At 37.1% G+C, this 17,779-nt stretch overlaps 1 protein-coding gene across 2 annotated transcripts in view; it reads right to left on the bottom strand.

Moving 5' to 3' along the window:
- Positions 1–3,596, bottom strand: part of LOC106056617 (uncharacterized) — a 38,315-nt gene extending 34,719 nt beyond the window's left edge. For both annotated transcript variants that reach the window (XM_056015267.1, XM_056015266.1), the window contains exon 1: positions 3,406–3,596. In XM_056015267.1, the coding sequence (XP_055871242.1) occupies positions 3,406–3,517 (112 nt within the window). In that variant the 5' untranslated portion in view covers positions 3,518–3,596. The remainder of the gene's footprint in view (positions 1–3,405) is intronic.
- Positions 3,597–17,779: the final 14,183 nt, after the last annotated feature.

The following is a 17,779-nucleotide window of genomic DNA, read 5'->3' on the forward strand; positions in this document are numbered from 1 at the left end:
TAATGCTTATACAACTATAAATATTACTGGCTACGTCATGTCACCAGGTCTCCACTGTCACGGTTGACATACGCCAAAGGCTGCTTACAAAAAGGCAAACAGGCCAAGCTAACGGCACACAACGGTCGATACAATATGGAAGTAGGGAGACAGGTTATTGTAGAGCGTTTTTTTTTTTTTTTAATTGTTAGTACGTCACCGTTATCAGTCTAAATATAAAATGACAACATTCGTATCAGCAGTCTCACAGCTTTTACAAAAAGTAGGTAAGATAAGGTTATATAAAAATAGCCAAGTGGGTAAATCTCAAATGCTTAGATCAGCTTTTAAATAGCTTTCATAGCTGTGGTTTGAAGTGAATCTTTATCATACATTTCCTTCTACAAGTAATAGATTTTGTTTCTTCTATCATTCCTGTTTCAGAAGCTAGCAGATCTAAGCAATGGTCTTATGGGGAGACTGCTAGAATGTTTAATAGAGGACTTATAAAGTACATTCAAAGATGTTTTTCGCCTGAGAGATTTCTGGGATTGGAAACTCCAAAAATGAGCATTACAGTGGGAGGGGGTGAAGTCTGGAAGCGGGTTTTTCCCATTTTTAAGCATAAAAATAAAAACATGAATTTACCCGATTATAATAATTGAAAAAAAAAAGGTTCGTTTTGTAAAGATTATGCAATAATGAATTAGATCTAAGTAAGCAAATCAAGGCAAAGCAAATAATGTTAAGTTGGTGTTGGTCATTATATATATATATATATTGTGGATGTAATTAAACGGGACTTCAGAGCTGTGAATATTGATACTGACTATTGGGGAGACTTGGCCCTAGACCGCACTATGTGGAGTGAGATTGTAACCAAGAAAGCTTTTGCGAAAAAAAAAACATGGGCCTCAACTCTGTAAGAATAGCGAGCAAGACGAAAACTGCCTGGCTTTGTATCAAAGAGAAAGCTACTTTAACCTGTGATATATGTGGACGGAAGTGTCTCTCCAAAATAGGGTTCCACAGTCACGTGACAAAGTGTTCTACGAGATGAACCCTAGTCGTTACGACTGTAGGAGGCCAACAACAATAATATATTTATATATATATATATATATATATATATATATATATATATATATATATATATATATATATATATATATATATATATCATGGGCGTAGACAGGATTTTTTTTCGGGGAGGGTTTTGGGGGGGATTCCCCCCCCCGACCACCACCCCCCCACGAAAAAAAATTATATATATATATATATATATATATATATATATATATATATATATATATGTGTGTGTGTGTGTGTGTGTGTGTACATAATTAATCTTTATTACATTCTGACCCTTTCGGAAGACGTTTATTGTTTATTGTAGACTCCCCGCCCTTGCTAGCAAGGGGGTCTGGGGGAGTTCGCAGTGCTCCCCCAGCGCCGCCGCCGAGCACTATTTCTGGTATTGAAAGCCAACAAAATGCATATTCTGAGGTATCTACAGTGCATTATCTTGCTATTAAAAAGTTTTATTTCACAAATCTAATGTGCTATTCTTACTGAGACCCTCTCGCGCCGTTCGGCGCATTTTCCGGCAAGCTGTTTCCGCAACTCTTATTTTGCGTAATTCATTTTGTCGGAAAACATGTCCCGCAAAACCTCATGCGACGCTCTGTCACAACCTTACTAAGGATTCGACTCCCAGTTCGGCATATGATTTCTTTGATTTAGACCCGATCTCTATGACTGACTCCTAAAATCTGTCTTAGCCATCTTTGTTGAGACACATTTAATGATTTTCAATTTCGGCAGAAGACTATTCACACTTAATTAATGGAGCCCAAGCCACTGGTAGAAATTTGTAACATCTCTTGATTACGCTCTTGGAATTACATGCCTGTATTTCGCTTTAGATTTTATATCGAAAAGGAAAGTTTTTTCGTCAAATCATCTGTTGAGGGGTTTTAAACTAAAAAATCTCTGGGTTTTTTGTTTGTTTTGTTTTGAATTTAAAACCCCATTTAGCTACGATCATAGAATTTGGTGACTGTAGTTTGCTTTAAAATAATATTGAAGAGAGAGGTTTTCAACTCTAAACGCTCTGTATGGGAATTTTAAACTCAAAACCATCTGGAGGGGTTTTAAACTTTAAAGAAAAAGACATCTGGAGGAGGGGGATTTAAACTCAAAACCCCTTTGGCTACGCTCATAGATTTTTTAGTGTGTAATTTGCTTTTTTTTTTTATTGAAGAGGTACTTTTTAGCTTCAAACCCCAACTGGAAGGGGGAGGGGGGTTAAACTCAAAACCCATTTGGCTACGCTCATAGAATTTTGAGTGTGTAATTTGCTTTTTTGATATTGAAGATGGGGGGTTATCGTAAATTTTGGATGGGGTTTTAAAATCAAAATCTTTCTCAACTGTGCTGTTGGAATTTGGGATTGTTGTTTGGATTTTTTTTTTGTTTTATAGAAGAGGGGGATTTAACTGCAAAAACCTCTGGTAGGGGGTTTAAAATTCAAAACCCCCTGTAGGGGGTTTTAAACTCAAAGCCCCCTGGTAGAGGGATTTGTATCTCAAAACCCCCTGATAGGGGTTTTTAAAATCTCAAAACCCCCTGATAGGGGTTTTTAAAATCTCAAAACCCTATGGTAGGGGGATTTAAACTCAAAACCCGCTGGTAGAGGGTTTTTAACTCAAAACTGACTCGGCTGTGCTGTGGTAAGTGATGATTTAGTATTAAAATCTCACCTAAAATAAACAAAATAAAAGCAAAAATCAGTCACTTAATTCCGTCCCCCCCCCCTGCGGGGGGGGGATTTCATTTCGGGGGGGGTTTGAACCCCAAGAACCCCCCCCTGGCTACGCCCATGATATATATATATATATATATATATATATATATATATATATGTATATATACACATTGTGTATATTTTGAAAGAGAGAGGGAGGGAGAACGAGAGAAAGTTGGACAGAGAAATAAAGCGAAAGTTATACAAGTGTGTGTGTGTGTGAGAGAGAGAGAGAGAGAAAGAGAGAGAGAAAGAGAGCGCGCAAAGAAAGAGAAATCGGGATAAAAAATCAACTCAGTGTGAGAGAGTGTGTGAGAGACAGTGTGAGAGAGTGTGTGTGTGACACGTGGAGAGAAATAAAAAAGAAAAAGAAATAAAGAGAAATGGTGAGACCTAGAGAGAGACAGTTATAGAGAGTAAACTATTCAAGTCATCATTGGATATCGGTGAATCAAAACCTGTCCTACAAACACAAACATTCATCGGTGTGATTGCTTGCTGTTGATCTAGTCAACAGTATCACCCTCAGCCTCCCGTGAAGAGTGTACAAGCTCATAAGAGGAGCAGTGAACAAAAATTGACAATTATTCCTACAAAATAATAGATCTCAGGGTACTTACTGAACACATTTTCTAAGATGGTGTAACCTTCATCACTTAAAAGATCCGTCAGTTTCCATAGTCTCTCCTCACAGACTGAATGATTACAAGCAGGAACGAATAAAACCACCATGTTCAATCATTAATCTCAAACACCTCAACCAAAACAAAACCACACAGTTTCCAAATATATTGCATGGCATCAACTTCGCCATAATTAGTATAGTGCACTAAACATATGAGAGTTATAGTACTTAAAACCTGCTAGCTTCATTCTAGGGCGTATAAATCTGTCCAAGTATTAAGCCAACGCTTGATACTAAAACTGTTAGAATGTACTTGGTCACGTGGGCATATCATAGAAAAAAAGACAGGTAAGTCGCCCCCATTCCAATTTTTTTACTTCCTGATCTATATAAAACGATAATATATATATATATATATATATATATTTTGTATGCTCCAATCCTTTAGATAAGACATGTACATATCTTTCATGTATATTTTTTACAGGCTTTGATAAGACATTAAACTTCTCCTTTCTGTATTACTAAATACACTGATGTACGTGGATTCATAATTTTATCAGCAGTAAACAATTAGCTAGTTACATGAACTAGATATCAGGGGTGGGGGAACAGACTTATCTGACGTAATGACCGTCCCATACAGAACCGGATACAGGTTATAAATACATGGAAGACTTTGGTTATACTTAAGAAGGGGGGGATTTTTCTTCACATTTCTAAAATATTTTTAATAAGCAAACTATTTTAAAAGATACAGAAACACAGTTTGCTAATATAAATGAACATAATTTTGCATCATGGAGAACATTAAAAGTACTTTTAAAAGAAAGACAATACCTCCTTTTTAGCAAATTAGTAAGCAACTATGTTTCCTCTTTAAAAATGAATGAATGTTAGATTTAAAAACATCTGTACCCTCCCTCTCCCACCGAGAGAATCCTGGTCAAGCGAATGTATAGATCTAGTACACCTTTTAATATGCCAATGATCTGCAATTAGATCTCGACCATAGACATATATTTATAGACTGGACGATAAAGTAAAAATTATTATGGGAAACATTTGGGAAAAGATAAGTTTGCATGAGTTATACAGCAGTTATGAGCAGTGTAAAATTAAAAGTATTTATAGTTGTTGTTTTTTTCAGCCATAACCTATATAATTGATAGAACCCCTTCTGTATTATTATATCTCTAATCGTGCCTAATTATAAATAGTTTTAAATACTAGATTTAGATCCAGTCTATATAGATCTAGATAGTATAGTAAAAAAAATACTACTTACTACTAGTACTATACTACTATACTATACTTTAAACTATAATTGTAATCTGTCTAGTCTATAGAGTATATAAATAGTCTAGGACTAGATTCAAGATTGTCACTAGATCTATAATCTATACTTAAACTAGATCTAGTCTATAGTCTGCATGCATAGATGATAGACTGACTAGTTTAATAGTTAGTAGTAAAAAGTATGAAAAGTATTAGACCTAGTTAATACAAATATTAGTCATATTTATTAGATTTAGATCTATCAATATTAAATTAGTGTCAGTGTCAGTGACACTGAATTATTCTGACTTACTGAAACTGAAAGTTAATGTGTATAATATTCAATTTTTTTTCAACCTTTAGAATTTATCTTTGGCCTATCGTACTACGAACATAAGAGCACGTTCTGCTCATTTTTTTTTTGACTAAAAACTAATTCTAACAATTTGAATCGATAAGACGAAGAAGCCGTGTCAACAAACAAAGATCCACATCACAAACCTATATATATATTTGCCTATGTCTATGATTATGAAACAAAGGCAAAATATTGGGAATATGGCAGTTTTGTACTTTTCAAAACTAAAGATCAAAGGTATATATTGGCTGAAATGTTAGTCCAAGAATTTATAGCTCAATTGCCGCCATTTTTTTTTCACATAGATAGAGTACATAAAACATATTTGATTTCCCCCAAATAAAAATAACTTCCTACTTCCAGTCTATATTTATTTATGTCTATGATCTCGACTATGAAAACGATGCGCAAAAATTTCCCTGAACATGAATTTATTAAAGTCTTGAATGACTAAGGCCATACGTTCGGAAACTCCCGAAAGAAATAATCCTTTCAAGAACGCGATAATCCTTTCAAAACTGATGTAGGATCTAGACCTAGATTTAGTCTCTAGCCAAATTTACATTTATTTATTTTTACTTTGAAAAACCATAGTTTTCCCCATGTAATTCTCTTCTCAGCAATATACATCCACATATACATTTCTAGGAAAATCGTTAGAGCCATTTTTGAGATCAGCTGTCCTCCGACCCTCCATGAAGGAGTGATTTGATTAGAGGTATTGTAAAAAAGATTGATTGCTATGACAAGATGCAACACTTACAAGTACTCCGGGCGTTAGAGAGTTATTGTCATTGGTTTAAAACAGCGGATAGACAATTGGGATTTATGGGTTTTTGGTTGACTGGATATTTGGGTTAATTGGAAAATTAGCGTAAGTAGAGATACAATTATTTGATTAAAAAAAAATCTCCACGTTACATGCTTGGTGGGTCGGCGAAGAGAAATCTTACACGACACCCTCATAATGACAACATAATTCAGTACTTTGAGAGTCACTGCTACATCTGGCCAACCCCTTTTCCGTAACCACACGCACAATCACCTGTTTTCGCATGAATGGGAAAATTGTGCAAGGGAGATAAACCACAGAAAGACCAGGAGATTATAAAATTATTTGCTGATCTCCCGTGATTTTAACCGCCTCTGATAGGAGAAAAGCCAATATAAGTTTTGTGTGGTCTGTCCGTCCGTCTGTCCATCCGTCTGTCAATCTCAGATCTCAGAAACTAAAATAGTTATAAGATCTCACGACATTTTCCAGCTTGCAGAGTTGTGATGCAACGGCTGCCTTTTGTTTTCTAAAAGTCTATCTTTTTATCTTAAAAAATAATTACGCAAGCCATTTTTTTTTATTTTACAAAACTACAGGGAAGGTAATTCTTCACCTACAATAGGGAAGCGTGATCGAGAGGCCAAGTGCGCTGGAACTTGGCTTGGCTTGGCTACCTAGAGGGGGGGCTCGAGGTTCGACATACGACTCGGGCAGAGTTGTGTTTACTGAGCACCTAAAGGCAGCACGGAAAACCAACTCCTAGATACCCCCTCCCCCCCCCCCCACCGGTCCACAAATGAGATTGGACCAAAAGCGCTCTGAGCCTGCTATAAGCATGAAAGTAGCGCTATATAAAAGCTATAATATATATAGACCATAGACTTATATCTACTACTAGACTGGAAACCGGAAATAAATTCTTATCCGCGACTGATCGCTCGTGAACATTTTGTAGAAAGTTGAATCAAGGCGTTGTTTTGTCAAGTAGTTCACAGAAGTAAAGTTGCTTTTTTTTCAACCCTAACCTATGTAATATATAATTTTATTTTTTAGATCTAGATCTAGTAATTGATTATCAACAGTCAAACAAAAATATCAATGACAGGTTTTGATCATAAAGATGTTTAATTGATTCTGTTAGCAAGCTGTGATTTCTTGAAATAAATTGGACCGTCCCCCACTCGAAAGTGTATTGGGGGGGGGGGGGGGGGGCGAGGGCAAGATTGATACCATCGCCCCCTCCAGACCCCACCAAATCGGCCAACATACTAGAGGGGGGGGGGCAAAATAATCTAAAAATAGGTTGAAATATAAATAATTAGTACATATTATTAACATAAGTAATAAATTCGTATACAAATTGTGTGAATTCTATACTAAAATTCGTCCGCCCCCCCTCCACATTTCGGGGGGGGGGGGCGATCGCCCATACCGCCCCCCCCTTGGATCCGCCAGTGGTCCAGTCTAGATATAGTATATATAAGTCTATGCCATAGACTTTTTCACTGATAATTTTCATTTATAAATTCGCGAATTTTAATAAGATTTTCGATCCGAACATTCGCTTTAGTTGTAAGTCTATAGCTCTGACTAAATCCGGTTGTAGATCTAAATCTACATTCTACACTAGATACAATCTATATTAGATTTAGCTATATGTCTAAAAATAGGGCGAGGTCTATAACCTAATCAATAAACAGACAAGCAAAAGAAAAAAGATAACTTTTTTAATACAAAACTTGTATAAGGGAAAGAACCGCTGATTACTGTCATTTATATTGTTGTAACCCTGTTCCTCCCTGACTAACCTTTTTTTATCCCGGGCAAAGTAGGGTGGTTTTTGTTTATGCTGTTGGGCGTAAATGACCTTGACTAGTGTGTAAATGTGTTAAGAGACTTTAATTTTGATTTTTGGATTTCTCGACTAAGGATTGAGGATTGTTTTCTCTTGTGTTAGTGAATCGGGATATGTAAATTTGATTTGGAGATTGTGACATTGTTTCTTTTTATCGGGGATATTGATTGATCATAGTTGGATTGTGTTTCTGCAATCGGAGAGATACCAGCGATCTGAGAATCGGTGAGTTATTTTCTTTAGTTCAACCCCCACGTCTTAACAATATGAAAATTGCAGGGTTTAGCTCCCTTTCTGACATGTAAAACAAAATTTATTATTTAGAACTAATCAATTAATTAATTAGTACTTATTGATTAATTAACTGGTTAATTTTTTTATTAATTCTTCTATTGTTATCAACTATGATAATTATGCAGAATTTCAACATGGTAATTAATTATTTTGTTTGGTATCTCGAACAAGAGAAACAAAGTGCACTTGACTGAATTGGGTGTTTCAATCTGAATTAGTCCCCTTTATAAATCACCGCTCAAGGGAAGTAACTATACAACCCTCTATAGCCATAGGCACTTCCCCTAACAGAGTGGTTAGAATGTCGGCTTGAGAAGACGTGAACCATTGTGATCACTATTTTTTTAAATGCTTTTAAAAACGTTGTATAAGCTTTGTTATTGCTTTTTAAAAAGTATTTTGTATGTTTTCAATATTTTTCTTTTACTTGTTTCCAGACCAAGATGAGTTCTTGCATGGTCAAAATGCATTACGGTAGATGAGGATAGATTTAGTCTAGCAAGCTTCCTGCAAAAACCAATTTCTTATGTTTAAAGAAAATAAAAGACTCACTTTCTGCTGTAGGAACTTGACGTGACATAATGCACATACACAGACTAATAGTTTGAAATGGTTATTCCCTTACAGAGATGAAGTCTTTGGTAGACATCGTTTTTTTTTTAAAGGTATACAAATCTTGTATAAGAAAGATAACTCATCATTTAGCAACAAGTGTTTTAAAGTAGTCCATTGTTTCAACAGTTCACGACCTGTCATATTCATTTCAATTCAATTCAATGGTTATTCGCCACCTGTAAGGTCGCTTTTATTAACTTTTCAATCAGATATAGTTTTACTCACAATAGATTGGAAGACAAATGTACTTCCCAATCGGACTCTAGTTTGGGTAGTTCCACTTGTCCATCCTGCAATCTTCAACTAAAGGGAGAAAACTAACACCAACAAGAAAATATCGAAAAGCTTATATTAAGGATAGTAAACTCAATTAGTTTGAATCAGTCATGTAATTAAATTTGTAATATATTTATACTAACAATAAAAAAGTATTTATTTAAATTTAAAAAAAAAAAGAGGGGGGAAGACCTGATTTCGAGTTCATGTTTCAAGCCTTCTCAGGCTTCTCAAGCCAACACGGTAACCATTCAGCTAATGGAGAGCTTATGAATATGGAAGATCTAAAGTTATCTATTTTTTCACTATGACACAGACGATGACCTATAAAGGGGACTAATTCAGCTTAGACCACCACTTCAGTAAAATACAAATTCTTTCCCTGATTGAGATAACAAACAAAATAATTAAATATCAATAATTAATTATCTAATTGGTTGATTTTTTTTATTGATTCGTGTGTTGTCAGTTAAAAGAAATAATTAAAGCAAAAATGTCAGCTTGATCCGAGGCTGGGTGTGGTACAAATAATTTTTCCCCAGACAGACAGACAGAGTGAGTTGATATAAGCTTTGTAAAAATATAATTGTATATCCTCCCTGTCTTTTGCCTTGTTTAAAACCTCTGTCAATTGTAGACCTGTCCATTCTTTAATGTTGTCCTCCCATCGCTTTCTCAGTCAGCCTCTTCAGGGAGAAATGGAGAAAGACAGTCGAAAAATCTTGCTTGGTGCCCCAACGGTCCAACAGACACAAGGCTCAACACGCATTGGTTGTAGCCAATATTTTATTGACTATAAGCTGAACGGAATAAATTGCGTAGCTGAGACAATCTGTTCTTTCCCCTCATGTTACTTCAAAGCTACTTGTTTTCTTGTGTGTTTATGTAACAAGCGCTTTTTAAACAAAACATAATGATATGAACACAAGTGGGCGGTGTAGCTGAGGGACATGAACCACTTCACCAAGTATCAATGGGCTTGAGTTCGAAACCCGAATTGAGTTTTGGTGAGCTCCCTAAGGTTAGCTCCGTAAACCTTCTCCCTGGCTGTCTCTTGAGACGTTCTCCCTCCACAGAGGTTGGGCCATAGCGCTCTGAGCACAATGGTATCTATATACTATATATCTATATACAAAAGCCATTAGTTGGCCTCCTTCAGTCGTAGGACGACTATGGTTCATCTCGAACACTTTTTCATGTGACTTTGGAACCCTATTTTGGAGAGACACTCCCGTCCACTAATATAGCAGGTTAAGGTGACTTTGGTTTTGATGGTAGAGGAGCCGGTCGTTTTTCTTATGGCACGCTTGTCTTCCAGGGCTGAGGCCCATGTTTTTTCACTGTCCATGGCTTTCTTGGTCACCGTCTTTCTACATCTAGTGCAATCTAAGGGCTATGTCTTCCCAATGGTCAATATCAATGTTTACTGTTTTAAAGGGAAACTCCGATGGTTTTGACAATTTTTGATATAATGTGTTTTGATTTACAGATAATGAATATATTCTTCTTTTTTTTTATTTGCAATAATAACTTAGTAATTGATGTTTTTTCCGACGTAATTTTCCTGCGCATCCAAAACAGTCAGACTTTCACCAGGTTTCTATGTGACGTCGCAAAGGTCTTTTAATCTACTGACTTATTGTATAACAGGAGACCATACAGCAAAGTTTACATTCTCGTAAAAGAAATATAGCTTTGTCTATGCAGTTAGATCTAGGATCTTGTAAGCAAAGAAAAAATGCGTATTAAAAGTAGATTTACATGCTTGACTAATCACGGCAGTGTGTATTGTCTCGCCAGACCATTCAACACACAACAAACACTATCGCTTGGTTTTCTTGTCATGACCGACTACACGTAGTCTAGACTAGCCTTACACTGACCAGCTTGCTCGAATCATTCAGACACACGATCTATTTACTTCTTGGGATAGGGAGAGGCTTAGATGAAAATGTTACTTTTTTTTGTCTCGAGTTGGTTATCCTAATGCTTTTGGATCTATCTATACATGTTTATATATATAACTGTATCATAGCTCTGGACTAGGCCGTCACTAAGCCTAACAGCCTAACAGCTACTGTAAGAATGAAGCGATACGATTGGTTAAATCAGGTTTCTCTTTCAGTATTGTTTAGGGAAGTGACGCATGAAATAACTTAAAACAAAATCTCGCAGAACCCCGTTTTTTGGGGGGTGTGAAGAATTTTCTGTCTAATTTATTAAATATTAAATTTTCTGAGCATTTAAATAAAAAATGATATAATGTTTACTATTACAACTTTTTACGCAGAATTTAAATAAGTCAATAACTAAAATTTGAAAAACTATCGGAGTTTCCCTTTAAAGTACCTTTTTTTACATCCACGTAACGACCAGTTTTTCTCGAGCCAGACGCGAGTTGTCGGTAAAGAAAGATTTTCGGGTTATGATTGACCTTCATCCGGCGAACATGCCCAAGCAAAAGCCATTACAATATTTTAAAATATTTGAGTATAATGGTCAAAATGAAGGTTATTACCTTCTACCTCAAGGTTCCTGCAGGACAGGGTTCAAACTCGGCACCTTAAGACATCTTGAAACGCATTCCATACAATTAGGCATTCAAAGAATTATATTCTACTTCATTGTTCTTGCCCATCTTCACGTAGCTAGGGTGGGGGGAGGAGGGGGAGGAGGGGGAATTTTAAAATCCCCCCGGGCCCCTACTTGAGGGCGCTCCCAAATGAGTGTTTCTTACATTAAAAATTAAATATTACGCAAAATGCTGCCCCCCCCCCCCCCAAAGAGGTCAAGCCCCTACCCCCAGGGCACCCAAACGATGGAAAATTCCTAGCTACGCCCCTGCGAAGAGACGCCACTTTTTTCCTGCGAGGTGTAGTTAAAACAAAGGGAGACAAACAGAGGGGAGAGAAGCGTGTTTTCAATATGTCAAGAGAATGCAGCAGACGTTGGCTAGCAACTGGAGTGAATGATTTCTGATGTCACGACTCAGTTTATTAAACTTTGTTTTTATTTCTAGACCGAGTCTGAGACGCCGCGTGAAAAGTCGGGGGGAGAAAAACAGTTTGAAATAGAGAAAAACAGCTCATGAGAAACAAGAAACAGAAATTGAAGTTCAGAATAGAAACGTTTGATTGAGTCACATCAATTGACCACTCCCGAAAAGTACATTTCTTATTGTAAGAAGTTGATGTGACCTTTTTTTTAGAGGCCCCCGAAAGGGGAAAAGACGCTATTACTTTTGTGTGGCCTGTCTGTCCGTCCGTCCTTCCCGTTTAGATCTCAGAAACTAGAAGAGAAAATGAAAATCGGACATCATGATATTTTAGATCATTCAAAGTTCTGATGCAACGGCTACTTTTTTTCTTTTCTGAAGAGAAAAATCTAATTTTTAAAATCAATTATGCAAGCAGTTTTTCATAAAAATCCACAATTTTTACAACTATTCACTATTAATAGTAACAAAGTCTGGATGTTTTTTTTTTGTTAGTAAGGGAGATATCTATTTACCCTTATTTAACACATTTATGCAAATGGTTTTAGATTTTTTATAAAAAAAAATATTTTTTTTACAATTGTATTGCTAAGTTATGAAAGTTCTGTCATATTAAATACTACATTTACAAAAAAAAATGTTAACTTTTTTTTAAAGAGAAAAAATCTATGCTAATAAGTTGGACATTATTTAAAACAACGATTAATAAGTAGTTTTTCATAATATCGCGTTAACTGTAGAATGCACAAAAGAGAATGAAACACAAAACTAAAGGAATTTTTTTTTACGGAAATGTATTCTTAAGTCGTTGAATAAAGAGATTGACTCTTTACAAAACAATTAGATCAATTAGATATACTCATTATAAGACATCAGTTAGGCCAGGTTCACATCTAATTTCACATTCACATTCACCTATCCCTTGGTCTGCTGGACTTTTGGGGCACCACACAGGATCTGTCAACCATCTTTCTCCATTCTTCTCTGTCATTAGCCTTTGATAGAATTTCATTATGATGTTCTTTCTGAAAATATTGAAATCTGCCTTTTTACCTGCCTGGGTTGATAGAATTTAATTCCGATATTCTTCTGAAAATATTGATACCTGCCTTTTTTCCTGCCTGGGTGGACCACTTCGGGGGCCGATTTTGAGTTTGTGTTTCCACACAAACTGTCTTTGTTACCTTGTTTTTTATTAGTAAGAGCTTTATTATCTTAACACTCAATCATTCTATAAAGCAACAATGCAAAAAAAAAATATTAAAAAATCTACCACTAGATTTGAAATCGTCATTTTACAGTTTATCCAATCTGGATCTTGTTTCTCAATCATGAAAAGATATGCAGAATATTTTTTGAAATTTAATGAGGTTGTGACCGAGCGTCGCGTGAGGTTTGCGGGACAAATCCTCCGACAGAATGAACCACGTATACCATGAGTTGCGATGACATGGAGGCCAATGTGAGGAGAGCGAAAGCAGAGACGTCCTAGTATACCTTGGCGCCACACCGTCATTGGTGACCTCAGAGCAGTGGCCACCAGGTGGAAAGAAGCTTCCAACATTGCCAGTGATGAATCTTTCCTGAGACTGCAGGCCACTCAATGCGCCATATAGCGCGGGAGGATCTAAGTAAAGATTTAGATATTTGTTGAACCTTTTGCGATGGAGAAAAATCTAAAGAGAGAGGAGTCAAACTGGCATTATCGTGTTGAAAATACTCAATCTTCTTAATTAGGTCGAGATACAAAAGCAACTACACAGGTCCGGTCTTAGGCCACTGCAACCTATGCGGTCGCAGTGGGCCCGCGCTTTCATAGGCCCCGCGCTAATTCTATGTGTAATTATTAAATTGTAGAATACATACGAAAAAGTCATGGAAATCTGAATTTATTGAAATCTCATGAAAAATAGTCCAAATTGTGGTTTGTGGATGTCATTCTTTACGGAAAACACCAATCCTACGCGCGATAAAAGAAAAAAGGCATTGTCAGCTTTTATGTAATAAATAGTAATAATCGGGCGAGTTTTCACCTTAATCAGAAGTTACAATTCTTTATTTACTTTTACAGTCACTGACAAATACATATGCCATAGGTTGCAAAGTTCGTAAATTAAAGTTAATTTGATCGCAATTTTGTTCTTAGTAAAGAATAAATAAAATTCAAAGTCAATTTTTTTTTTCTAATGCAAAATCTTAATTGTCACTTATTACCCCTATTCCCACCCAGACTAGGCCCCGTGCAACCAGTTTCGCATAGGGCCCCGCAATTGTTAGGACCGGCCCTGCAACTACACTTAATGGCAATGTAGTATTTTCTTCTTATTTTTTAAATTCCCAATTTGAAGCTTTTCCTTTCCCCATATAGCATTAATTGATTTAATGATTTCTACTTCTAGATTAGTGGTTTCTTAACTTAAGGATTAACTCTTAGGTCTTGTAGTCTGTTTAACTAAACTGTCGGCTTACTGATCCTTTTATTTTCTTGTTTGCAGCTCAAATTTTTCACATTGTATTTATTGGCCAGCTACGACATTTTTTTTATGAATTGCCGCGGTGTGGGAGTAATAGACTTTTTGCTATCTTACTTTTTGGCTCTACTAAATCTGGAAAATCTGGACACCGCCAGACGATGTAAATGTAAAGTATAATTTGCTCATGTGTGATCGAGTCTATATTAACCAATGGTAAGCGCGCCAAAGAAAAAAAAAGTGGCCAGCTTGGCTCGTAAATAGGTTAAAAAAGGCCAAATACAATAAGCGGTGTGTAATTGGAAAAGCGAGACTACGACGTACAAACGACGACCTCAAGGCAATTCAATGTAACGTGAGCCTGTCTGGCCTGTAACGGGGGTTTCACATTGCATTTACTTCTCTGGCAGACTTGAGATCTGGGAGCGCGCGGGCTTGAACAGTTCAATTGATCTAGATTTAGCTTGGAGTTGTGTTTTTTTTTTATAAGCTGTCCAACTTAGGTCCAAATTTTTCAATATGAACAGATTGGTTCCTGATAATCTGGCTTTGAAATGATTTCATATCAATACAATTGTCATGCGTAATGACGTCACACACACACTGAATTCGTACTGCACTATTGACCAGACAATTCAGTGGTTGACTCACCGTCACTTCTTGCAGCCCTGGAAGAGACTTTGGAATCTATTACCTAATGATATGAGTGCAACAGTTTTGATGACAGACTTGCGGGAGTAGTCCAGGGCAGGGCCCTAAGAAAGGTAATTGAAACTAGTGGGAGTTGATACGAAGATCGACTGCTACGCATTGATATATTATTAAAATTATAGCTCTATTTTTTATATTTAGTTGAGTTGAGCGTCTTTCAGATTGTTTCGTTTATCGTGAAAATCTCCAATTTTTATGGCGAAAAAACTATAAAATAGCTTTTTTGGTGTATTTGGTGTATAGAAGGAAGGAAGTGTTGCTAAGTACTGATGTTGTTTTTCAAGTTATTTAATTTTATTTGTTTGCTCTTTTTAACACTGTATAATCACATTTTCTAAGCGCTTCCGTTTGTGGCGGAGGCGAGGTGGCTGAGTGGTAGAGCGCTTGGCTTCCGAACCGGGGTCCCAGGTTCAAATCCTAGTGAAAACTGGGATTTTTAATTTCGGGATCTTTGGGCGCCTCTGAGTCCACCCAGCTCTAATTGGTACCTGACATTAGTTAGGGAAAAGAAATGGCGGTTAGTCGTTGTGCTGGCCACATGACACCCTTGTTAACCGTAGGCCACAGACCTTTACATCATCTGCCCTATAGACCAAAAGGTCAGTAAAGGGGGGAACTTCCTTACTCCGTTTGTGGCTCTTATTTAGTTGGCCATTTCACTAGAACGTCCTTGACATTGTTTAGTTTATGGTGACAATCTCCAAAAATGAAAAATTGAGAGTGACTATCACGATTGTTGTGATATTGTGGATAATAGGCTCTAGTGTAGACAGGAGAGATACTTAAGGTGTGCGCAGAATCTTTATACTATTATAGGAGAGAGAGAGAGAGAGAGAGGTCATTTTTTTAGTGAGATAGGAAAAGAACTGGTTTAAGTTGATGTTGGGGGTCAGACTTTTTTGTTTAGTTCCCCTTTGAGCTTCTTTACGTCAGTATATGAACGAGTTTGTTTGTTTGTTTGGTTTTGTTTGGTTGATAGACCTAGCAATTGAAGAGGTCACCTCAAAGCATAGAAGATGTCACCCTGTCGGCTAAAGAGCTCGCCTCAAAGCATAGAAGATGTCACCCTGTCGGCTAATGACGGGACTGGTGTCTTTACGTCAACCTGCCTGCGACCAAACCAATGCCTGACTACCTGTAAAACCAGCTCTTTGCGATACCTACCAATATAACAGCATGAGTGTTTGGTATAGTCTCCTAACTGGCTTACAATCTATCTATATATATAATTCTCTTCTTCCCTCAACAGTTTAAACGAGAAGAAGCAAAGGAAAGATCACTCCCTTATTTCTGCGGATAGCCCACGAGAAAACAAGAGTAGTGTTCACATTACGGATGACTGGCTGCGCGCTTGACTGTCGTTTAAATGTATCAAACCCTGCCCGATCCCATCCCCCTTTGTCCAGCGGGAGGTTTGGACTAGGAACTAATCTAAGTAATCTACTAAATAGTAGGACCGTACTTAACCATTGTGGGGCCCTATGCGAAACGGATTTCGCGGGGCCAAGTTTGGGTGGGGATACGGATAATAAGTGAAAATTAAGAGTTTGTATTAGAAAATAAATTCGTCTTTGCATTTTATTCATTCTTTACTACGTACAGAATTACTTTACGAGCCTTGCGTGTAGCAAAGTCATACAGTATATCATAATAATTCTGTTTCCTACATAGATCTCGCTCAATAGCAAGAATTACCAAATGTTTCAATCAAATTGTTTTCCATATTGAAACCGTATATTTTAATGATTTTTTAGTATATTTTGCGATTTCGGGAGAATTCCAGGAGTTACTGGTAAATCGACAGGAGGGCGCGCGAAATCTGTTTTAAGTTATAAAATGGTTTAATTAAAAATGTATACACCTTGAATTAGAGCGGGTCCTATGAAAGTGCGGATCCTTTGAAAGTGGGGGCCCGCTGCGGTCGCATAGGTTGAAGTCAGGGGCGGACTGGGTATCAAAATCGGCCCGGGCATTACCATATAAAGCGGCCCACAAATGGTATGTCATATATTTTCGGTGGGGGGGGGGATTTTTACCCCACTCCGCAATATATATATATATATATATATATATATATATATAATTAGTGTGTGTGTATATGTAATTAATCTTCACTTCATTCTGATCTTTCATTCTTTCAAACGTTTTTTCTACCCTAGAATACTCTCTGCCTATAATTAATGGAAAGACAGTACACACCGCCAAGGGACAGGTAGGGAGCACTGTGAGCTCCCCCAGTGTGGTCAGGGGCGAAGTCCCGGAACCAAGCATCATTTCCGTTATTTTAAGCTTTAAAAAATGCATATTCTGGAGTATCTACAGTGCTATTAGCCTGCTACTCTTCCGCTAACAAAAATTCAAAAACTAAATTTGCTATTCACTTGAGTTCAGCGACTGGTAGAAAATGGTGAAAATGCTTTAGTTTTTGTATTGGAGGGGGGAGGGTAACCACAAAACCCCATTTGGCTACGCTCATGAAATTTGGTGACTGTAGTTTGCTTAAGTAAATGGTGGGAAGCGTGGTCAAGAGGCCAAGTGCGTTTGAACATGGTTTGGCTCGGCTACCTCGAAGGGGGCTCGAGATTCGACACCCGACTCGGGCAGAGTTGTGTTTACTGAACGCCTAAAGGCAGCACGGAAAACCAACTCCTAGATACCCCCCCCCCCCCCACTGGTCCACAAATGAGATTGGACCAAAAGCGCTCTGAGCTTGCTATAAGCATGAAAGTAGCGCTACATAA

The sequence above is a fragment of the Biomphalaria glabrata genome, chromosome 17 (assembly GCF_947242115.1).
Source record: "Biomphalaria glabrata chromosome 17, xgBioGlab47.1, whole genome shotgun sequence".
Lineage (NCBI taxonomy): Eukaryota > Metazoa > Mollusca > Gastropoda > Planorbidae > Biomphalaria > Biomphalaria glabrata.